The sequence below is a fragment of the Pholcus phalangioides genome, unplaced genomic scaffold, assembly GCF_987345545.1.
Source record: "Pholcus phalangioides strain wild (caught in Gottingen) unplaced genomic scaffold, Ppha-v1.0 ptg000024l_1, whole genome shotgun sequence".
NCBI lineage: Eukaryota > Metazoa > Arthropoda > Arachnida > Araneae > Pholcidae > Pholcus > Pholcus phalangioides.
The window spans coordinates 9,145,586-9,170,693 of NW_028301616.1; the positions used below are offsets into that span (position 1 = coordinate 9,145,586).

Here is a 25,108-nt window from a genome sequence, read left to right on the forward strand (position 1 = left end):
TATCTAAGTATGGATAGCTTCTTGATTTATCCCACTATGTTTATCATACTTCTCTTTAAATGTGTCAATTGTGTTAGAATTTACGACCCCCATAGGTAACCATTTATTGACAACCCCTAAAAAAACTCAGTGACAATAAACAATATTAGTGTTCCGTTGTCAAAGCAACTGATTGATGATGTATTAATAACTCATGACCCCTCCTAATTTTTCTGTTTAAAGTTTTAAACACTTCGATCATATTTTCCCAACACCTGCATTCTTCCAATGTAAACATATTCAAGAAATCAAGTCTCTCTTCAAGTCTCTATGCCATCAAGAGCATGCGTAGCTCTTCTCTGCACCCACTCAAAGCAGAAAAGTGGAAGAATGACTTTAAGTGAATGCAAAGAGACCTTTTTAAGAATGAACCCCCGAGCATTCTATTAGTTTTTATGACCACTGCTGAACAATGTTCAGAAAACCTAAGCCGCTCGTCAATGAGAATTCCCAAATCAGTGACCCTAGTTGAAAACGAGTTCACACATTACTTCTTTGTGAAACAGTATAATACCACACACAAAGGCGATTTTGTTTGGATTATAAAAGAAAAATAATTGTTTTTGAAACATTGGATTTTTACGATACGTTATTTTTTTACACATTCCTTGACACAGATTCATTCTTTTTTGTATTGTGGGGGTAAAAATGCCTATCACATTGAAAAGAATATTAACATTTAGTTTTTATTACTATAATTAATCTGATGCTGTTAGTTGATGATTGGAAAAAAAAAAAAGGAAATGAACTGTGAGACAAACTGATTTATGCTCTTTTTAATGCATTCAGGGAGGTGAAGGCAGCGTTGGCCCACCAGGTCCTGAAGGAAAACAAGGACAGAAAGGAGATGCCGGCCCTCAAGGTTCCCCTGGTCCGCCAGGAAAAGATGGAGAACATGTAAGCCATAATCATTCAAATGATTTCATGAAATCTGGAAAGTGTAGGTAAAATAATCTATTACATGAACTTTTTCTAATAATTGAATATTTTCAGGGTCCTAGAGGTCCACCGGGACCTAAAGGAGAAGATGGAAAAATGGGATTGCAAGGACCTCCTGGGCCACGGGGTCCTATTGGTCCTCCAGGTCCCAAAGGATCACCTGTAAGCTATAAACTCCTTTGTTTTCACTGCTGTTTAATCTAAATTTGAATTTTTTTTTAATTTTAGGTTCATGTTTGAACATTTTAACATAGTACAGCTTATCCTATTTAAAGATGTCCCTGCTTATTGACATTTTACATTTAAAGACTATCCTGCTTTTTATGTTTATACCACATATCCTTGACGAAGACATTAATCAGAATCTATTACATTATTATAACATTTCTATGATTTTTTTGTAATTAAATTTGTGATTTTGTGTGTAGATTGAAGGGAGAATCAGCTCATGAATTTCCTTACTTGATATGTCCTTATGATTTATATTTTAGGGAAACCCTGGATTTCCTGGTCCTGCTGGTGAAGCTGGAAACCCTGGTCCAAAAGTAAGTTTCAGCCAATCTTTTAGTCGAAAAATTTTTATAGTGAATTTTTCAATAGTTAGAAATTGCAACAACAGCACTATATTTAGAAAACAATATTAACAGCCATCGTTTTATGCTCATTCATTCACTATATTCCCAGCATTAGCTGCCATGCGAAGAAATTTGAGTCACAGAATCTGAGGGAATTATTAAGTATCTTCACTCTAAGAATCAATTGAAATGGTTGATTTGAAACTTGTCTGCTCTCTGCATTTAAGATTCCTTTCTGTGTTACAAACTATTAAGATTTACACTTGAACGTTTTGTTACTGCAAATCTTAGATGAATTAAATGGAGACATAATTTGTATGCCATGATTATGTTAGTAAAATTCGAATAAGCAGAGCCAAAAAAGTAAAAGATCTTCAATCTCTGAACATGCTAAAAAAAGGTGCAAAATACAGTATCTGCATTTCGTATTAGGTTGAGGATAATTAAACTAGACAAATGCTCGATTTTCAATATGGTTATCAAATTTCTTTGCTCATTTATTCAGCACTATATAAATTGAAATCAGTATTTTGAATGCATTCTGTGGTTCTTAATAATTTTTCCTGCATGATGGGAATGGATCAGAATCCATCATTCAAAAAGCTGGTGCTCCCACCCCCTCGATTATATGGCATGCAGGATAATGCAGGGAATACGGTATATTTAAAAGTTATCATTTTGAAGTAAAAGTACACAAGTTTTTGTGAAGCTTGCACTTGGATTTCAAAAACATACTTTAAAACAGAACCCCTCTGATTAACTCTCTCACCAGCGTTGACAAGATATCTCACCAAATTTAATGATAACTCAATGCTTGATGAATTTTCTTTGCAAAATTTCTTTTTCACATTGTATGTAATAATCTAGGCTTCATATGAATAGCAGAGAGAGACAACATGACATTTCCACAAACTTGATGAGTTGTATTTCAGCATCAAGTAGATATTTCATCTTAAAAGCTTCTTATTTCAAAAATCCCAGATATTTCATAAAGTTGATTTCCTCAATAGAACATATTTTTTCCTATTTTCACCTCGCACCTGCTTAAAATCTGTAGAGATCATTTTATGAAAAAAATAAGTGGCATTTCACAAAGAGGGTTTAGCGATTTCAACTGTGTGATATTTTTAATACAGACTTGTGCAATGAAGGGGGTGAAAGCTTTCTCTTCATCGAAGCAAATTTATAGTTCTTATGCACTATAAATGATTTAGCTTTCCACATGATTTTCAGCCCAATGACATTGTTATTTATTGAAGACATTTGAAAGGCCAGTCAAAAAAAAAAAAATGATAATGACCATAAACGATATTCGTTAGGGTCAAACTTAAGAGACGTGCTGGGACTCATCTTTTGACATCACTTTCTACTGTGGCATTGAACTCCACTGCTGCCATGGTGGTGGTCAGTTGAAGTTAGTTTTCTGTGGTTCTCAGCTTTACAACATAAATGCGAGCCGATCTCTCCATTTAAAAGTCTCTCCACATAGAGCAACAGGCCTACAACGGTACAAATATTACATTTAACTAAAAATTTGAAGTATAGATGGCAGCACTGAAAATCAGACAACACTGTATATGCAGTCAGACTGTTAGGTACGCACACTTTGTTCCAGACTGTCACAAAGCTGGGCTGAAAGAGGTCTCGGCAAGGGTATAAGCCCGGTGACAGTCTTGTCATTCATTGATTCATGGCATCACTTTCAGTCATCTCTGCTTCCTCGAGAATCGCAGGTGATGAGGTAAATGGTCTCAGCCTTCATTGCCAACATTTTTGTCCAATATTTAATATCTAGCCTGACTAAACGTTGTGTATCTTGCACTTAACATGCATCACTGATATTATTCTGTGTAATTTTTTTGTCATCCCTCAGATAGGAGATCAGTATTTCGCTTGTCAATGGCACTTTTGTGGAACATGGAGGGGATTTCAAAAACAATTTCTAGCTGGTTCCAAACATGTCTTCAAAAAATAACAGATGTACAATGTACATGGCAGGGCTGGACAAATCTATTGCTGAACATGCCTTGGGCGTGTAAAAATGTTGACCATTAATTAATCTTTTTTTTTTAATCACAAAATGCCGCTAGTACATTAAGTATTGATTCGGGCATGAAAACAATGGGGCATGCAAGTCAATGGGGACATTTTATGAAAGAGTTAATTTGGGTTCCAACTAATGTAGCTTGTGAGTAATAAGATCATAACGAATGTTTCGACAGCTGACTGATACAAAGATAAATCCATTAATAAAAATTCAACTAGACTTGCAGGAAATGAAAGGATTCATTCAGAAATGCAGGATCAAGAATAATCAGTTGCTATACTTAATATGGTTGCTATACTATAAGTAATTTTTTTGTTCCAACCAGGGTGAACGAGGAAAAGATGGTATTGATGGTAAACCTGGTGCAATGGGACCCCCGGTAAGTTTTTAATTTTTCGTTTTTCTTTATTATTATATTTACATGTATGATTGTTATCAAATTTGTTTGTAGAGTTTATTTTCAAAATCCCTAGAGTAAATTTGCTGCAATGGAAATACAAATCCTCAAATGTGAGTATAATTAAAGGTCAAAACTCTGCAGTATATTCTGTTAGTGGCCGGCTTAAGTTGGTTTTTTATGGTTCCTAACTTTGAGGCACAGATGCAATACCAATTCGTTAGAAATTATGCAGAGGAATTTAGACGAGATGCATGTGCGGTTTAGTAGTTGTATTATATTCTGTGATAATTGCTATTTTCCATTATTTTTATCTATTCAGGTATTGTAATCAACATTGTAAATTTACATTTTCAGTTGAAGTAGTTAACACTAAATGATGTGAGTAAAAAAAAAACTTGCAAATATTTTTTTAGGGACCTGCAGGTGAACCTGGAAAAATGGGACCTACTGGAGCTCCAGGGAAACCAGTATGTTTTCTAATCATTCATTATAGGCAGTTTATTCAATTGCTGTGAGCATAAAAAAAATGGTACTGATGCCATTCTTTCTTCAGGGACCTCCGGGACCAGCAGGAAAACAAGGTGATGTAGGGTTACCAGGAGAGAAAGGTGATCGTGGCTCTGCTGGTCCACCCGGTGATCAAGGGCCTATGGGGCCTCCTGTAAGTGTACCAAATATTCGTTTTCAAATATGAAAGCATGTAAAAATTTCGTTTCATAGAACTTAATCTCATATTAAAATAAGAACTTTGCATATATTGAACTAAAAACGTATAATTTCAGACACTGCAAAGAGATAATAATTGTACTTACCCCACTTCATTTTTCATGAGATTGATTTGACTCTTCAGCTAGTTTTTTTTATGGCCTTGATAAGCCTATCATATAGGCTGAATTGTTTACACCCATTAGTTTTTGGAAATCTTGTATCTTTCCTGACCATGATCTACACTGGTGTAAGAAATTAAGAGAATTTGCAGACTTGGTCGACTAGAACTACTGTACAGATTTTAATGAAATTTGATATGTACATACATTGATACAATACAAAACAAATAACCATTCAATAATTGTAATACATACTCATGATCGTGCGTAACACTCGTTGGAGTTGGATGGTATGAAACAGCGGTTGCAGAATAAACAAAAAAATGGGTTAATAGGGGGGTATGGTCCCCTCTTACAGATATACAGGTCTCGCAGCGTGATTTCATACTTGAAATAAGGTAGTTTATCATTTCCTGTGGCAATTGGTCCCACTCGTTCAGCAACGCTGTTTTCATTCCCTGGATGGTTTTCCGGAGGGGGGTTGCGAGTTGCAATTGCCCTCCCCAGAGCGTCCCAGACATGCTCTATAGCAGTGTTTCCCAAACTTATTCAGCCCATCGCCCCCTTTTCAAAAACAAAATTTCTCATCGCCCCCCTGGAAGAGATGTTAAAAACCCACATTAAAAAGTTGAACGAGGCAGCGACGAATTTTCGATTTTTTTGCATATACTATGCAAACATAGTATGAAAAGAGTTAAAAGTTCTAAAATAATTACAATTAAGAAAATTACAGTAAACTTCATTGCGAAACAAAAAAAATTAAATTTGTGAATTATGAAATTATAAACATGCATATAACACAAAACATGCATTTAATTGCATTTATTGTGGTCAAAGTGATATTCACATCACATAAAAAATATCTATTAATGTTAAAATTATTTAAAAATACAGACGCAAAACTACAATTGTTACTTAGTTTTAATAATAATAATTTTATTATTAATAGATGTTTTCCAAGTGTGATGATTGTTGCTTGGTTTTACTAAGCAGAGTTCTCAAACCCTCACAATTGAATATCTGTAGGTGATTTCGATTTTTGTCGAAAGATTTGTGACTGCATTGAAACGTCTTGTACATGAAAAATGTTCAGCTACATTAGTACCACTCAATAACGGACACTCACGATAGGGCCGTCTTAAGAGCGTCATGGACCCCCCCCCCCCCCCCCGCCAACTGATTTTTCTGAGGCCCTACATGGAAAATTCTCAAAAAATTAAACTACTTCTCTTTTTTCTGGGCCCCCCTCTTTTCTTCAGGAGCCCATGCGTTAAGACAGCACTGACTCACGGGACCGAAAATTTTCGCCGCTAACGAGGAGTGTCCGTTAATGGATAGTAAAATTAGTAAAATAATCTGTCTCAACGGGAGTCCGGAGTCCCGTTGACGTAATTCAAAAAGTGTTTGGTAACTGGAGGTGCTCACTAAAAACAGGGAATGTCCGTTATGGAAGATTCCACTGTATATCCCCATAAATTCCAGGTACAGTATTTGTTTTTTCAGCCAGAAAAATTAATAGCCATATTCAAATTTGAACGTCAGACCATCTTTTAATGGTCGAGTGGTTATAGTGACGGACTCGCGATGCGAGGATCCAGGTTCGAACCCCACAGTGATGGTCGGCTGAAGTTGGTTTTCTATGGTTCCCAACTTCAAGGCGCAAATGCGAGCCGATCTCCCCGTTAAAAAGTCTCGCCACAGAGAGCAACAGTCCTACAACGATAAATCATTCAATCATAACACTTCACTCATAGTTAGAAAAACTGGTGGCAGATGGCAGCACTACAAATAACAAGCATTACAGAGAAACAAAAAAAAACTTCACGTCAGGTTTCACTACACATACACGCACATTCCCGCATGTACCGATTCGTTGGGGGTTCCGCGGGAGTAGCAGGTAGGGCCTCCAAAAATGGCTCGGGGATCCATGATGTTCTTAAGTCAGCCACCTCGTTGGGCAGTTTGCCTGTTGTGGCGTTGTATTTGTATTGTAATGCTATTTCTGTCAATTTTTTTTGTAAATGTGATAATTGTGTTATTGTTGGAGATCGAAAAGAAAAGTATCGAAAATTGTTATTTCATTCAGTACAGATTATTTATTTCATTGCAGATTGTAAGGATCTCTTGGGAATACGTGATGATCACGTTACATAAAAAATAAATATTATTTTAATCTCTCTCCACACGGCCCCTCTCGCTATTGTCAACTGCACCTTACACATTCTTGAAACAATTTAAACTACATTTAACTTATTATTATTAACTATTATTCTAGTTTTGTCTTTGAATTGTAGATTGGATATTTACCAATCTTGTACATTTGCAATTAAATACATTTACAATTTAGAATTGTAATAATCCTTTCCCTCATAAATTAAAGAAAGAACCTACGATAAAGGCAAATAGGGAGGAAAACCCTATGAATTCTCAAAGCATTTCATTACACTACGGGTGCTGTCGTCAAAGGATGAATACAACCACTATCAACGCAGGCCGGGTATCCCACTTGGGTTGATTATCAAATTATAAGCACATCGGGAAAAATACATCAATTCAAGTCAGAAACTGTGGTCAGAATCAAGTGAGTCCATCGCGTGGTCATTCTGCCCACGGCCTACTTTTGTTAACTAGCTCGTGCTAGTTAAAACAGAAATATAGAATAGAGGGAATATTTAAAATTATTATTTTCAGATATATTTAAAATTGATAGTTTGGAGTATTTTAATTTGATTTTTGGATTTAACTATTTAGAACTGTAGGTCTCCAGGCGCCGATAGCAGGCGACAGTAACCGATATACTATAGTACAGCAAACAAATAATTGAACAATAGGAACGTAAATAAGAATGGTTGTTTCTCTATGATGGTAGACATGTTTCTTGGGGGTTTAAAGTAAGTGGCGTCATGTCGATGGAAGAAGCTTTGTCCAAGCGGTAGGAACATAGTCCCAATTAAAAAGAAATACAATCACAGGCCGATGTAAATAGATGGGGCAATCGCCATTCATTAGGGAATCTTTTAGTTACCGTCACAACGCATCTGGTCGGTTGTACTTCAGGGGTGCCCTAGGCAAAAGGGATCGTCCGAGGAGTGTTTTCTTGGAGAGAAAGCGGGGAATCGAAGAAAATAAAGGGGACCAACGCGAATGAATAGACAAATTTCAAGATTGAGAATAGTTGACGGCCATTTAAGTAGAAGTAGAATCCCTTTATTTAGGGGGTGCAATTAAAGTATAACAGAGGATCTAAAATGCCGAGTGTTAGTCATGGGAAGCTTCGATGTAGGTTAAAGGTTAGGCCATGGCCGTTGGGGTTCTCGGGGTCCTGAAGGGAGAGTCGCTTGGACAAAGAAATTAGGGATGGATCGGCAGTGGCCAATCTTATGAATAAACCTTCAAGAAACGAATAGAAACTTAGAGATGATGGGTAAAATATCAAATCAAATTAAATGGGTGGAGTTTTCCAAGGGACGGGGGACGTCCGAAATGAAATCTTAAAGGGATGAGAAAATCTGGATACGGGGGAATTGAGAATTGGAGAGTTAGAAATGCAGTAACGAAACTAGACTGAAAAAGAGATGACTTGTGAAGACGAGAGTTGTAATCAGAGGAATCGTCTCTTGGCTGCGATGAGTGTCTAAGGGGCTAAAGCTAAAGACTGGAGAAGGGTCTCACCTGGTGAGTGATGCATGGATTATATTCTCTCTCCCATATTTGACATATAGTGTAGGTACTAGTAATTAATTGTTTTGGGGGCGAACTGAGATGTAATAGAAAATCACGGGTCATATAATGTTCAGGGCCAAGAACCTAATTGTTTTGGGGGCCAACCGAAGATTTTGTTAAGTATCCTTGAATGGAATATGTATTAATAATTTTTAATAAGGATGATGATATGGCATGAAAAATACAAGTTGCATTAATTCAATTAACTAGAGTGTAAATAAACTAATTAACTTCCAGCATCTCGTGTATGACTACTTTGTGTAAACTTTGCCTGGGTTATTATACTTTAAATATACACAACGCAATTTGAAATCATTGAACGGCATTCGCTTACGTACTTACGAGAACGGCCTCAAACCCGAACGGGCTAACATTTGGTGCCGTGACCAGGATTCGATACAAATTACGAAACTATAGAATTAACTTCAAAATTGGGAATTTGTTTTTGGTGTAAAAATATTCTGTATCAAAATGGATCATCAAGTAAACATGGTAGGAGAAGGCCATCCTGTAAGGTTAAATACAATAGCAGGGTATTTAGGGTTGCTGAATTCATTTTCGGGTTCTGAGCCATCGTATCCGGCAGAGTTTTTCTTATCTCAATTGGAAGAAATTTCAAAATTAGCAGATTGGAATGATGCGGAGAAATTGATTGTTCTAAAATCGAAATTGAAGGGTAAAGCTGCAGAATTCTTGGCCAACAGTCCGGAGTTGAGGAGCCAAGCTAATTATAAAGAATTTAAAGAAGAATTCATAAATTATTTCAGTAATGAATATCCATTAACGTATCACCTCCAACAGTTTACAAACTGTAAACAAAAGTTGAATGAGTCCGTAAAAGAATTTGCGAGTAGATTAAAAAATGTAGCTTTCGGATTCCTCCAAGGTGCAAATTTTGATAGCCCCGATGTTGAAAATTTGGCTGATAGGACGCGTTTGTCCCAATTTTTGGCAGGGTTAAAGCCCAACATTCAAAAACATGTCCTAAATCAGAACCCGCAAGACTTGGCTACTGCTATTAAAATAGCCTCTTTGATTGAGAGTAATGAAAATGTAACAAAGTTTTCGTCAGTTAATGCAGCATTAGTTGCAGATGAAAGAAATGAATCGAGAAACCCAGAAATTAAAATATTAGAGACTTTGGTTACTCAACTAATGACAGAAGCCAGGCAACAAAGGGCTTCATTCGAAGAACTAGCTCGGGAGGTACAAGGTATGAAACTTAGCTCCGCTAATCCGCCAGGTAATAATAATAATAACAATACGCAAGTTAAGTTCACGGGATATAATGCCTGTCCGCAGCAACAATTACAGGGTGCTTCTCAGTCTCAACAAAGCACCTTCCCGCAGTGGAGAACGTCTCAAAACCACAAGAATTCTTTTGTTTGCTATGGGTGTGGGGAAAAAGGCCATATTCGGCGGTGGTGCCCACAGAAAAGATCGGTGAATGGATTCAGGCAAGAGGGAAAGGAAAGGCAAACTCAAGAGGTGACAACAGCTCCAGGGGTCCCAACCCAACAGACAGGAAATTGACAATCAAAAGGTGGGGGAAATCTTGTAAATACGAAAAAGAACATATGTATATTGCAACAGAGGGAAGCCAATGGATTTCTCCTACCGATTGTAAAGATTAAGATAGCTAATTTACAGTTTCGTGCTCTTATAGACTCAGGTGCGTGCATTAGTGTGATTGATTCAGTTTCAATGCAAGACATCATGAAACAAATTTCTTGTACTAGAGCCGATGATGACAACATCCAAATTCGAGGGGTGACCGGGAAAATTTTGAGCCACTCCGCTGTGTACGTCGTGCCAATACATTTGGGTTTTAGAGAGGAATTGCAAAAGGTATATGTTGCGGAACAGCAGCTGAGTCCTGAGTATGATATTATATTGGGCTATGATTTTATTAAGGCTGGTAATTTTGCATTGGATGCTGAGAGTGGTTGTCTAAGGAATAAGGATATGTCAGTGCCATTGGTCAGGCGGGAAGACAACCGTGGGAATGATCAGCAGTGTATGGTGAATTTGGTGTTACCAGGTAAATTGAGAATTCCTCCTAGAACGCAAAAGTTATTGACAGTAGAAGTACCATATATTGAACGTGGAAGTGAGGTTCTAATTACTCCTAAAGAAGGGAATCGAAATAGTGTTGTATGGTTGGCTCATTCAGTGGGGAAGATCGACGAACAAGGAAGGGTTAAAGTTTTAATAGCAAACATGTCTGAGTCTAATAGATATTTAGCAAAGGGTACGAAATTGGGTACAGTCACAGTTTCAGATGACTCAGAATTGAGAGAGGAACCGATACCCCTTGAAAAGAAAAATTTGGAACCATTGCAAGCAGACGATTTTGATCTTCAAGGTATGCCTGCACATTTGAAAAGGAGATTATTATCTCTTTTGATGCGATATGCTCATGTTTTTGCTCGAGACATATCTGAAATTGGTCGGACGAACGTAGCAAAACATAAAATACCTTGGAATGGGAAGGAAATACAAAGGTCGCCTAGATATCGCACCCCGTACCATTTAAGAACTGAGTTAAAGAAACAAGTGGCAGACATGGTTGAGAGTGGAATTATATCTCCTAGTATGAGCAGTAATCCGGCACCTACATTGATGGTCCGTAAGAAAAATGGAGGGTATAGGATGTGTGTTGATCTTAGAAAGACTAATGACACCCTTCAATCTGATTCGTATGCACTGCCTTTGATCCAAGATATTCTAGCACAATTGGATGGTGCGAAATATTTTAGTAGTTTAGATTTATGTAGTGCCTACTATCAGTTAGAAGTGGCAGAAGAGGACCGCTCTAAATTATCCTTTGTGAATGAAGAAGGGTGTTTCTCTTACAATGTAGTACCGATGGGGTTGAAGACTGCTCCGGCAGCGTTCCAACGGTTGGCAGATACCTTATTATCGGAATTACATGATGACAAAATACATTGTTTTATCGATGACATACTCATTGCCAGCCCTGACATAGACACGCACTTGCGAAAATTGGAAAAGGTTTTCATTTTGTTAGAAAAGTACAATTTGAAATTGGCACCCAAGAAATGTGACTTTTTGAAGAAAGAAATAAAATACCTAGGACACATAATTGGGGAAAAGAGAGTACAACATGCGTTATTAACGTATGCAATAGAAAGAAGATGAGTTGACATGAAGAGAATATTAGATTGTTTGAATGTTCATTTCTAGCAACACTGCTGACACATTGTAAGGGAAAGAGAGTATCATCATCATCATCGCTCACCATGGAAAGGGGGAAAAAAAATGGATTTTTTTTTAGAAAAAGGGGAGGAATGTTAACTAGCTCGTGCTAGTTAAAACAGAAATATAGAATAGAGGGAATATTTAAAATTATTATTTTCAGATATATTTAAAATTGATAGTTTGGAGTATTTTAATTTGATTTTTGGATTTAACTATTTAGAACTGTAGGTCTCCAGGCGCCGATAGCAGGCGACAGTAACCGATATACTATAGTACAGCAAACAAATAATTGAACAATAGGAACGTAAATAAGAATGGTTGTTTCTCTATGATGGTAGACATGTTTCTTGGGGGTTTAAAGTAAGTGGCGTCATGTCGATGGAAGAAGCTTTGTCCAAGCGGTAGGAACATAGTCCCAATTAAAAAGAAATACAATCACAGGCCGATGTAAATAGATGGGGCAATCGCCATTCATTAGGGAATCTTTTAGTTACCGTCACAACGCATCTGGTCGGTTGTACTTCAGGGGTGCCCTAGGCAAAAGGGATCGTCCGAGGAGTGTTTTCTTGGAGAGAAAGCGGGGAATCGAAGAAAATAAAGGGGACCAACGCGAATGAATAGACAAATTTCAAGATTGAGAATAGTTGACGGCCATTTAAGTAGAAGTAGAATCCCTTTATTTAGGGGGTGCAATTAAAGTATAACAGAGGATCTAAAATGCCGAGTGTTAGTCATGGGAAGCTTCGATGTAGGTTAAAGGTTAGGCCATGGCCGTTGGGGTTCTCGGGGTCCTGAAGGGAGAGTCGCTTGGACAAAGAAATTAGGGATGGATCGGCAGTGGCCAATCTTATGAATAAACCTTCAAGAAACGAATAGAAACTTAGAGATGATGGGTAAAATATCAAATCAAATTAAATGGGTGGAGTTTTCCAAGGGACGGGGGACGTCCGAAATGAAATCTTAAAGGGATGAGAAAATCTGGATACGGGGGAATTGAGAATTGGAGAGTTAGAAATGCAGTAACGAAACTAGACTGAAAAAGAGATGACTTGTGAAGACGAGAGTTGTAATCAGAGGAATCGTCTCTTGGCTGCGATGAGTGTCTAAGGGGCTAAAGCTAAAGACTGGAGAAGGGTCTCACCTGGTGAGTGATGCATGGATTATATTCTCTCTCCCATATGTGACATATAGTGTAGGTACTAGTAATTAATTGTTTTGGGGGCGAACTGAGATGTAATGGAAAATCACGGGTCATATAATGTTCAGGGCCAAGAACCTAATTGTTTTGGGGGCCAACCGAAGATTTTGTTAAGTATCCTTGAATGGAATATGTATTAATAATTTTTAATAAGGATGATGATATGGCATGAAAAATACAAGTTGCATTAATTCAATTAACTAGAGTGTAAATAAACTAATTAACTTCCAGCATCTCGTGTATGACTACTTTGTGTAAACTTTGCCTGGGTTATTATACTTTAAATATACACAACGCAATTTGAAATCATTGAACGGCATTCGCTTACGTACTTACGAGAACGGCCTCAAACCCGAACGGGCTAACATTTGGTGCCGTGACCAGGATTCGATACAAATTACGAAACTATAGAATTAACTTCAAAATTGGGAATTTGTTTTTGGTGTAAAAATATTCTGTATCAAAATGGATCATCAAGTAAACATGGTAGGAGAAGGCCATCCTGTAAGGTTAAATACAATAGCAGGGTATTTAGGGTTGCTGAATTCATTTTCGGGTTCTGAGCCATCGTATCCGGCAGAGTTTTTCTTATCTCAATTGGAAGAAATTTCAAAATTAGCAGATTGGAATGATGCGGAGAAATTGATTGTTCTAAAATCGAAATTGAAGGGTAAAGCTGCAGAATTCTTGGCCAACAGTCCGGAGTTGAGGAGCCAAGCTAATTATAAAGAATTTAAAGAAGAATTCATAAATTATTTCAGTAATGAATATCCATTAACGTATCACCTCCAACAGTTTACAAACTGTAAACAAAAGTTGAATGAGTCCGTAAAAGAATTTGCGAGTAGATTAAAAAATGTAGCTTTCGGATTCCTCCAAGGTGCAAATTTTGATAGCCCCGATGTTGAAAATTTGGCTGATAGGACGCGTTTGTCCCAATTTTTGGCAGGGTTAAAGCCCAACATTCAAAAACATGTCCTAAATCAGAACCCGCAAGACTTGGCTACTGCTATTAAAATAGCCTCTTTGATTGAGAGTAATGAAAATGTAACAAAGTTTTCGTCAGTTAATGCAGCATTAGTTGCAGATGAAAGAAATGAATCGAGAAACCCAGAAATTAAAATATTAGAGACTTTGGTTACTCAACTAATGACAGAAGCCAGGCAACAAAGGGCTTCATTCGAAGAACTAGCTCGGGAGGTACAAGGTATGAAACTTAGCTCCGCTAATCCGCCAGGTAATAATAATAATAACAATACGTGAATCGAATAATATCAAGAAGTGCAATCTGCAAGTCTCGGACAGTAACAGGCGGCCTTGGTCGCGCAGCAATGCGTCGTCCGAGCATGTCCCAAACATGCTCGATTGGATTCAGGTCAGGAGAGCACGCTGGCCATTCCATACGCTGTATTGTTTCAGCTTCAAGCATGTTCTCCACCAGACGAGCTCTATGCAGTCGGGCATTATCATCCTGGAAAACAAAGGAATCTCCAATGGCTCCAGCGTAAGGGATGACATGAGGTCGCAGTATCTCGTCTGCATACCTTCGGGCCGTTAAAGTGCCATTCCGATTGATATGCAGGTCCGTACGTCCGCCTATGCTGATTCCACCCCATACCATCCAACTAGCTTGTCTGTATTGTGACCTTTCACGAACGAATGCGGGGTTATTTCAAGTGCCCCTGTCCCTCCATACCAGAACACGTCGGGTGTCACACTCCAGACTGAATCGGGACTCGTCTGTAAACAGCACTTGGCTCCAATCATGTTGCTCCCAATCTCGATGTTCAGCAGCCCATCTTCTTCGGGCCGCATGGTGGCGTGGGGTCAACGGAATGCAGACCATTGGCTTACGTGCATAGAGCCCTCCCTCATGAAGCCAATTACGTACTGTTTGGCTGGACACCCTTCATCCTGTTGCCAAGAGCAACCGTCTTCGCAGCTGCGTAGCATTCTCTGTTCTGTTTCAACGGGCTGTTAACCGTACATACCGGTCATCAGTTGCTGTAGTTGTACGTGGCCGACCTTGCCCTGGTCGACGTCTAACATTTCCTGTTTCTTAGAATCGATTCCACAGCCTTGCAACAACACTTCTGGCGACTCCAACAGCGTCCGCGACACTACGTTGTGTTTGCCCGGATTCCAGTCTGCCTATAACACGCCATGCCATGGATTCCGGTAAATCACGTTGTTGAGACATCCTCAAGTCACCTTGTCTCAAAAAAAAAATACTGCGCAATCGAATTTCACAGTTACGGCAGTAAAACAGACGTTTCTGCAACATCCCGATTTCTGCCCTTATCTCCTTTTTCTGGTTTTTGACATCATGAACTTTGATTTGCATATGAAGTTTTCTTCTTCCGTTTCCTGCTAGGCTTTAAATTATGGATGATTCATTTCATGTTACTTATCGGTATACATCTTTGCGTAATTTTGTTAAAACCATGTGCTCCCCTAATTGTTTTGAGCAGTGTATTTGGACTCAAGTCACAGAAGCCCCAATTCCTGCCTTACCCAGGACCTGTTCGTGTCTAAGTCTGGCTCCGGTTAGCTGCCATTTATTTTTCAAATCACCAGAGTTACTGCGATATTATATAGGTCCATATTTTAAGAAAATGTAATTTTACATTATTTCAAGCGCAGGTCTCTCACTTCTTTCTTGATTAAAACTGGCAAGCATCGGGGGGATTGCAATTGACACTCTCTCTCTCTCTTTGTTTTCTTCTACATATAATTCCGAATGACATAATCATTCTAAATATTTACCATTGTTTTATGAACATATCTGAAATCTTGTTAAGATTGTAATGAAATTCAACCCTTTCAGCTCAAACATATTAAAAGGAAAAAAATTCGGATGAAACCATGCTAATTAAACGTAAAAATACAATAAAAAATCCTTTCAGAGAGATGATTGATTATATAATTGAGTAATACTATTAATATAGAATGCAAAAAACCAACGATGTTCACTAAAAATACCCAGAAATTCATTGGCGTTTATTTCCGTGTATTTTTAACGAATATCTTTGGTTTTTTGCGTTCTACATTGCTAAAAAGATAATTCCATCATACTATTAATATAATACTATACTTAAGAATGAGTCGATTAAGAATGAATTTCGAATTGAGTAGAATCACTCTTCAAAGGTCGTATGAAAATGCATCGTTTTCTTTCAAGGAATAACACTACATAAGTCACCGTAAAAAAAAAATTCAAGTTAAAAAAATAATTTCTAATAAATTTTCTACTAAACCGACACCATCGCAAGAAGAAATTTCTATCATCCGATGCTGAAGGAGCGTGTATTCCCCCCCCCCCTCCATATATTCTTCGCAATATTCGAAGGAGAAACGATGCTTGTTTTCAGAGATAGTACCAAAATTTCCCTTTTATCCTTATTGTCATAATCAGCGCGGTTACGGATAGCGCTCTTGATAAGCATTAATAGATAGCATAGGCACGGAAACCTAGAAAGCTGAGGCCCTTTGAGCCCCTCTCCCCAATACAATTTTTAAGGGGGTACTGAGCCCACCCCCCCCCCCCCAATTAATTTCTAAAAATTAAATGCAATGCACATTCTCTCTGTCCCGCGTACACGCTTGAGTCTCGTGTATATGGGACGACAAGCAACTTTATGCCTTCCTTCCCCCCTCTCCCCCCCCACAATATTTTTTCATGTCGGCGCCTCTAATAGATAGTACTGCCCAAGTGGGGCTTACTTATGTCATGAAAATTGGTCAATATAAGGGGATTTAGTAATATCAAAATTTTGATGAAAAAAAAAATACATTATCGTACTTACGGCGTGGATTCAACAAACATCTTCTTCCGCATTACATTAATTTCTTTTCGGACACCATCGAAATTACAAATACAAACACAAAGGCCTCAAGAGGCAAATCGCCCAACGAGGTGGCTGAAGCTGATATGCATGTTTGAACCATGAAATGGGTCCATCCGTTGTGTAACAAACACTTAAGATATGTGACTTTTATGCACGAAAGTTCAAGGCTGCTCGTCTGTAATTCATATTTTGGTACTTCCACACACGTTATCTTTGGGTTTAAGTAATTCACGAATTTGAACGAATACATTACAAAAATTTTCTATTACAAAGTTCCTCAAAGTGAGCGTCGGGGTTCCCAGTGGTGTCATGACGAGCTGTTGACCATTGATGTTTGTGTCTGTTCCCAAGTGGTTTATAAAAAAAACCCAGCATGCAAAAAGGCCATAGCCGTAGGTGAATGAACAGTGATGCTAAAATTATGCCCCCACCTGCATCCTGCCTCAGGGTCCCGAGGCTAGGCTCTTTTCGGGCCACAATCTGTATTGAATTTATGAGGGGGAAAAAGAAATGACGAGAATCGTCTCGGGCCCTGAAACCAGCTGCACTTTTTTAGGGGACGATAGCTCCAATAATGAATAGTCATTAGCAAAACCAGTCATTCCCAGATGGTGTTGAAATCTGCGACAGAAGGCTTTATCGATCAATTACAGTTACAATACAACTGGAATGTACAGCGCATATTCGAGGGGGGGGGGGACACTTTAGCTCTGCTCCCTTAACAGATGAAATGAGTAAAACTACTGTGTGCAAATATTCTTAGTTTTTTTTTCGCCCATAGGCACGGATATTTACGAAGGCTTTCTTCGGAAAAGGGTCCCAGTCTTCGAAAACTTATTTTTTCCTCTCGTCCTCCCATCGCCCCCTTATGCCCATTCGTAGCCCCCCCAATCGCGTCTGTAGCTGGTATCGCCCCCTTGAATAGTCCCATCGCCCCCTTTGGGAAACACTGCTCTATAGGGTTAAGGTCTGGAGATCTGGCTGGCCAATCCATCTGGCGAATATCCTCACTCTCTAGAAAATCGTCAAGCAGAAGAGCTCTATGTGGCCTCGCGTTATCATCCATTAAAATGAACTCAGGGCCAACTGCACCCCTGAAAATGCGAACATAGGGCTCCAAGACCTCATCCCTATACCTCACACTAGTCACAGTGCCTCTTTTAAAGACATGGAGAGGTGTGCAGCCATCCAACATGATGCCTGCCCAGACCATTAAACCTCCTCCGCCATAATGGTCGATTTCGCGGACATTGGAGGGTAGGTAGCGGGTCCCTGGTTCTCTCCATATGAACGTACGGCGAGAATCGGTGCGTAGGCTGAACCGGGACTCATCAGTGAAGAGAACGGTGGCCCATTGATCCATACTCCAATCTCTATGCTCTCTGCACCATGATAAACGGATTCTTCTGTCCTTAGAAGTGAGCGGGACGCAAACAGCAGGTCTTCTTGCAAACAACCCTCTCTCATGAAGTCTATTGGAAACAGTCACCCTTGATACACGGGTTCCTGTGGCTGCATACAAGTCACGAGAGAGCTGAGAAGCTGTAGCACTCCTGTTATGCCTCGCTATAATCGACAAATGGCGATCTTCTCTGGCCGTCGTGGCTCTTGGATGACCTTGCCCAGGCTTTCTCTCGATGGATCCGGTATCCTGGAACTGTTTCCATAAGTTACACACGGCGCTGGGCGTTAAATTGAACTCTCTACAAATCTGGACTTGAGATTGGCCTGCTTCTAGCCTCCCCACAATTCGCCCCCTCATTCCATCATCTAAACGTTGGTGGTTACTCATTTTTACTGTTACAATTTGAAATTAACCGATTGCTGCAAAATAACACCAAGAAATTCGCCGTGGTGTGCTAGCGAACGAAATGCGTCTTAACTTACACACGCTTATAAAGCCTGTTTCTCTTCTGGCTCCGCCTACGCACACGTGTACGCTTACGCATTTGATATACAAGATTTGCATTTTGGTCTAGAAGCAGTGGTTTTACATTCAGTTCAGTTCTTTTCACGAAATTCGATAAAATATGCAAATTCTCTTAATTTATTTCACCAGTGTAGTTTGGGTAAGTAGGGGGGTCCTTTAACACATGGCTTGTTGAGCTGTTTAATAACATACAAATACAACACCACAACAGGCAAAATGCCAAACTAGGTGGCTGAGAAAAAGTTGCCCATAACAAATATGGATGTCATATACTTCAAAATTATTGCAACTCCAATAAAAAAGCAATTACAAAAACTAGAAACAGTATATATACAAGATAAAATATTATTCAATGCCCATAAAGAATACTTATGGTTGTCATATTCTAAGTATGGAGAGCTTTTCAATTTACCCCAACATGCTTATCATATTTCTTTTTAAACGTTTCAATTGTAATAGAATTTACTACCTTCGGGGGTAAGTTTGTTCCATTTATTAACAACCCTATTAGAGAAAAACTCCCTGCAACACCATAACCTAGATTTGTCCCTTACCAATCGATACTTGTGTCCCCTTGTAAAAGCAGTAGTGTAACAATAATTCATGGTCCATCCTATTCATCCCGTTAAAAATTTTGAACACTTCGATCATGTCTCCCAGACACCTGAATTCATCCAATATTAACATATTCAAAAAAAAAAAATCTCTCTTCATAACTCAAGCCCTGTATGCTAATAAGAACACGTGTAGCTCTTCTCTGCACACCTTCAATTAAGTCTATGTCCCTCTGCTGTAAGGTTTTGGGAGACCATACACACATACTCCAGTCCAGGATGAACTAAGTCTCGGAAAAGTGGAAGAATGACTTCAGGAGAACACAAAGATTCCTTTTTGGAAACAAAACCGAACATTCTATTCGCTTTTTTCACCACCATTGAACAATGTTCAGAAAATCTAAGCTGCTCGTTAATGAGAATTCGCAAATCGGTGAGCCTAGTTGCATCCGGGATAGTGACATCATTCAACTCGTAAGAGAACTGTGGGTTGTTCGAACCAAAATGAGCGACCATGCACTCCTTAATGCTAAACTTCATGCTCCATTCATTTGCCCATGCTCCAATCCTGTTTAAGTTGGTGTGAAGCAACTCCCTATCGCTTTGATTCCCTAAACATGTTTAGTACCTGCACGCTTTTTTACAGAGAGATAATACCACTTTCCTTCATTCACAACAAGCAAGAACAGCACATCCCAGTCAAGTCTTTCTTCTTCTTTTTTTTAAATACTCGTTCCAGTTACAGGTTAAACTTATCAATATATGTATTTTGCTTAAGTATTCACTCAATGTAAATATTGTGTTTCAATCTCACAAACTGTCAATTATGCAGTTTCAACAAAAAAAAGTTTCTTTACATGTTATTGCAATGTTGTTTTTTCTTCATACTAGGGAATTTCTGGACCACCTGGGCCACCTGGATTGAGAGGATCTCCGGGTCTTGCTGTAAGTTGGTTTCATTTTATTGGTATAAAGCTTTTATCGCTCTTGTTTTTCTATAAATATGTGCTAATGGGTAACCTGTTGTAAACCGTTAAAAACTGAATGCAATCTGTTATAACAGGATTATTTTCTTCATAATAATACTTGCCATAGAAACTGCAATGAATAGTCAAATTGTATTCCGTTGTCTGGAAATTTTTCACCAATTTTTCAAAGATAACATTCTCAAACATGTCTGAACAGAATGAAAAAAATTTTAAAACATGTGACGCCCATACATTCTGAAAACCAACATTTCTAACATCTTTAAAAGAAAAATATATATATTATTTATAATGTATCCATTTCCAAAACAGAAGAAAAACAAAATATAGTTTAAGCACTTGATGCTTTTACATTACAGCAGAAACTACACACAAGTAACTAATAAGTTATGTATACATTTGTGGAAGTATTTTAGCTAAAGGAGATGTGTACTTTGTTAAGTATCGAGCTGGTGATTTCCAATCACTAAGGTCAAGATTACACTTTAAATGTGTGATAAAACTTGAAAAATTCAACCAATAAGTATATTGTTCACATACAAGTGAATGTAACCAATAGGCTTATTAGTTGTTTTTTAAACTTCTGTAAAGATCTTTTATCAAACTTTTATAGTCTAGTCCTGGCTCAAGTCTGAGGAAACTCGGGTTGACTCTTCACCACTGGTAATAGCCAAGTATAAAATTGAGTTAATTACCATACATACTTGTGTATAAACCAAGTTTTTTTTTTTTTTGCCGAAAAATTAGCTTTAGTATTGGGTAGGAGGGGGAGAGTAAATTGCTGCTGTGGTGGTCAAGTAGTGATAGTTGTGGACTCGCACCATGGGAGGACCCTGATTCGAACCCCTCTGGTGCCACAGCGGCAGTTGGCTGAAGTTGGCACGAATGCGAGCCCATCTCCACATTAAAAAGTCTCGTCACAGATAGCAACTGGCCTACAATGGACATTGTGCATGTATTCAGTCATTACACTTCACTCATGCCTAAAAAACTGATGGCAGCACTATAACAAACATAACACAGTAACAAACTTCACATTAAGTTCACAACATGTTCATGCATATTTTCTGGAATGGCCCAGATCTTTTATCTGAGCAATGCACATTTATGGAAATGCACAGAGACCAAAATATAATTTTTTTCTCTAAAATGTGTATAGTTTTGGAGATTCGGCTTATGTGCACAGGTTTTTAATTATACGTCATTAGGTCCTCAAGTTGAGGAGATTAGCTTATAAGGGTGGTGACTTTGAAGCTGTGCGGGTACTTCTGGTGGCTGTGATGGGGACAGTAATTTTAGTGGGAAGGAATAAAAATAATTGTGCAGGAAAAATGTTTCGTCAGTAAAACTCAAACAGTGAATGTATTTGATGAAATAATTTGCAGAGGAAACTAGTTTTCAATGCATATGCATAGCATGTACAAATCTGCAAGTTTTCTGGGTTGTTTTACTGATGCAGCTTATACATTAAAAGGGTGCCAAGAGGTTTTGCACAGATGAGAATTTTTTCAAAGCCGTCCCGGATTTATATACCAGCATATAGATAGTTGTGGTAATCACCTGGCAAATTGCAAAGAAGATGATTTATTCTTCCCAGTGAATCTGAAATTTCACATTATGAAGATTTCGATAATCAAGTATTAACTATGTACTGACTAGTTTTTGCAAATTTTTCTTTTTGTATTTTTCATTAATACTTGAGAGAATTCTAACATGTTTATATGAATTTTTTTTTAGGGTGATGTTGGTCCACCAGGTCTTCCAGGGCCCACTGGTTTGCCCGGAACCACTGTAAGTGTTGTAGCAAAATTATTAAATTATTTTCAAACTCAAATTAGATTTAATGATCAAATTTTGGCTTTTACTGTGTAGAACTTTTTTTTTTTATTCTCTCTGGTAGGATTCAATGCTAAAAGATAGGAAAAATTACTAGTTAATTTTGGCGAGTATTCACTTTACTTAATATTTTTACTATTCTTCCTGAATAATACAGGTCATATTTACTCCATTCTAAAACTTATCTTATTTCTCAGCTGCAAAAATTTATATTTTTCCTTAATGTTGTCATTGATTCTGATTTGAGCTTGATCAGGTTTGATTTTGGGGTATACTTGTTAGATTTGAAAAAGACAAAATTATACAACAAATCAAAATATACACTGATTTTGCAACAAAAAACCACAAGCAGAACGAGTTGTCAGTCGGTTTTGAAATTTTTCATACCCACATACAGAGCAAAATTTATACAAATGATTAGAGTTATGACGTATTTGGATAAATAAGTTTGCCACCAGAGGGAGTAAAAAATTTGTTCTCTGATGCTATACATATACCTCCATGGCTACTTTTCTGTGATTTTCTTTTTGTAAAGGATTCATTAAGGATTTGCCATTCCTTCAAGACACTAGCAAAGGAATTTCATTCAAATGTCTCTCTTTAAAAGGGGCTGGATCATTGGCCTATGAGAAGCTGGATGATCCTGCCGTCAGATTGCACAGCACCTTGGCCATTCTGATCGGACGATTAGATGGTGTTGGGATCAATGGGTCTGGGTCAGACGCCTCAGACCAATGAATAACAGAGAAGACGGTATTTTTCTATGTCAATCCTTCCAAACAGACTAGAATGTTTCTTTGTCTACTATTCAACGCCATGCGACAAATATCCATACAGATTCCCTCCTTCAACAAGTAGCATTTCAAGGTGCCTAGCTCGAAATGATCTTGTCTCCCTAAGACCATTATGTGTATTGCTATTAACAGTCAAGCATCATTTCCTGCATTTTAAGTGGTGTCTTCCTTGACAAAACTGGATTGCTTCAGATTGAAATCAGGTGGTCTTCAGCAACGAATACAGGTACAGTCTTAGCAGTGATGATGGCCACATCTGTGTCTGGGACACTGGACAAAACAGCAGTCCAGTCTTTTTTGATGATTTCCCACATGCTTGGTGTTATGTTCCGGGGAGCTATTGCATACGATAACTATTCACCCCCTTAGTAGTGATCCACGGTACTATGACCGTTCAATGATATGTCAATGATATACTGTGGCCACACATGTTGTGCCTTTTTATGGCAGAGCTCACCGCAGCCATTTTTCAACAAGGTGTGTGTTGAAAAATTGCATAAAGGCCCAGCTGCATACTGCAAAAGTGTCTCAAAAATTTCTCCTGAATATAGACACACTTGATTGGCCTGCACCCTTTCCTAACTTGTCCAAGATAGAAAATGTTTCCAATCATCTTGAAAGAAAAATCTGGCAACTGGCCACTGTGCTTAAACTAGAAGCACAATTATGGAAACCGTGGATGAATTTGCAGCAGGACTACATACACAGCCTCTATGCATCAAGGGCGTGGTAGCCCAAGTTGATAAGATACTCGCCTAAAGTCCCAAATGATGTTTAGAGGTGTTGCAAGTTCAATACCTGGTTCATCCTTGTCCGAAACTTTCCTGACACAGGGGTATAACAGAAGCTGTGACACGACCACGGTGAAAGATTGCTACCACAGGGAGCCTCCGATGAGAATAGAAAAGGCTGCTGTTCAGAATCAGCAATAAATTGTAGGTCCCAGTCTAATTAGCTCTGTGTGCAGAAAATGAATGTAGTGCAATAAAAATTATCAAATGATCTCCATGCATCAATGTCAGCTCGTATTCAATCTTATACTGATTCTAGGGGGCAGCCCAACGGAGTACTAGTTCTGTCATCTGTAATTAATTATTCTTTCAGTGTGAAATTCTAATCATTTGCTCATTTTAACTTTATAATGTAATCCACAACATTTCATGCATGTCAGACGATTTCTTTTAGGTGTATTATTTTTTTGCAAATCAGTACCATAAGTCATTAAATGTAACTTCTTAATAAGGATTTATAATGGGATGTTTCGAAAGTTCTATCTTGAGATGACTATTTCAAAGTGTTTCTCCATGGTTTTCTTTCTGTGAACATTTTAATTTGCATAATTTGATTTTATATTATTTTTGACAAGCCAATTTTTCCCAATTCATAGGGTGCACCAGGTGAAAAGGGTGCCAAAGGAGACAGAGGCAAGCGAGGACCTAAAGTAAGTAATACCATAAATATTGTCATACTTTGTTGTTAAGTATTGATTTGCACTCTATGTAAGTAATCTTACTGAATCAATCTTTGTCTTTTTTCACATTTCTCAACATTTGTGGAGGTTGAACATCATGGAGGCAGAAAAAAAAATGTGTCAAATTTTTTCAACCATTTACAGTTGCTCTTTATAAGAACCATGTGTTATAGCTATCATCCCATTACAACAACCAGTAAAATATGTCCTGAATGTTTTCCATGTTATTTATTTTTTTCTACTATACTACTATAGTGACCTGGAAATATCGTTGATTCCATAACAACATCTGAACTGGGCTCTTTGCCCACCCTTCTTTTTTGTGGAGAAATAAACAAAATATTGAAAATATTCAAGAGGAAAATTTTGTTTAACTGAGAACATTTATTGCTCAAAAAACACTAACGATGATCTCTGATCAATTCACTGCAGGTATTGAAAAAATAGATGTATGTTTTATCCAATTATGCAGTATTTTTGTGAGTACAATGTATGAGATCGTACTCATACAGTACATTCAAGATATGTACTGTATTATGAATTTAAATTTTATTATTTCTTAATCTGCTACATTTTCATTGCAACCGCTTACATCATAACAAAATAATATTATTGGTATGAATTTTTTCCCCAAACTTTTTATATAACATCCATTTTCCATAATTGGTGAGGTCATATAATGAGGGTCGATTGTATACAGCAGGGTATGAAAAAATCAT

General features: G+C 38.0%; 1 protein-coding gene across 1 annotated transcript in view; it reads left to right on the forward strand.

Annotated features, from left to right (window-relative positions):
- The window catches only part of LOC149068697 (uncharacterized), a 109,407-nt gene that overhangs the window by 71,105 nt on the left and 13,194 nt on the right, over positions 1-25,108 (forward strand). Inside the window, exons 47-55 of the mRNA XM_089251400.1 lie at positions 829-936; positions 1,033-1,140; positions 1,470-1,523; positions 3,926-3,979; positions 4,414-4,467; positions 4,554-4,661; positions 20,194-20,247; positions 22,026-22,079; positions 24,306-24,359. Coding sequence (XP_089107526.1) covers positions 829-936; positions 1,033-1,140; positions 1,470-1,523; positions 3,926-3,979; positions 4,414-4,467; positions 4,554-4,661; positions 20,194-20,247; positions 22,026-22,079; positions 24,306-24,359 — 648 coding nt within the window. The remainder of the gene's footprint in view (positions 1-828; positions 937-1,032; positions 1,141-1,469; positions 1,524-3,925; positions 3,980-4,413; positions 4,468-4,553; positions 4,662-20,193; positions 20,248-22,025; positions 22,080-24,305; positions 24,360-25,108) is intronic.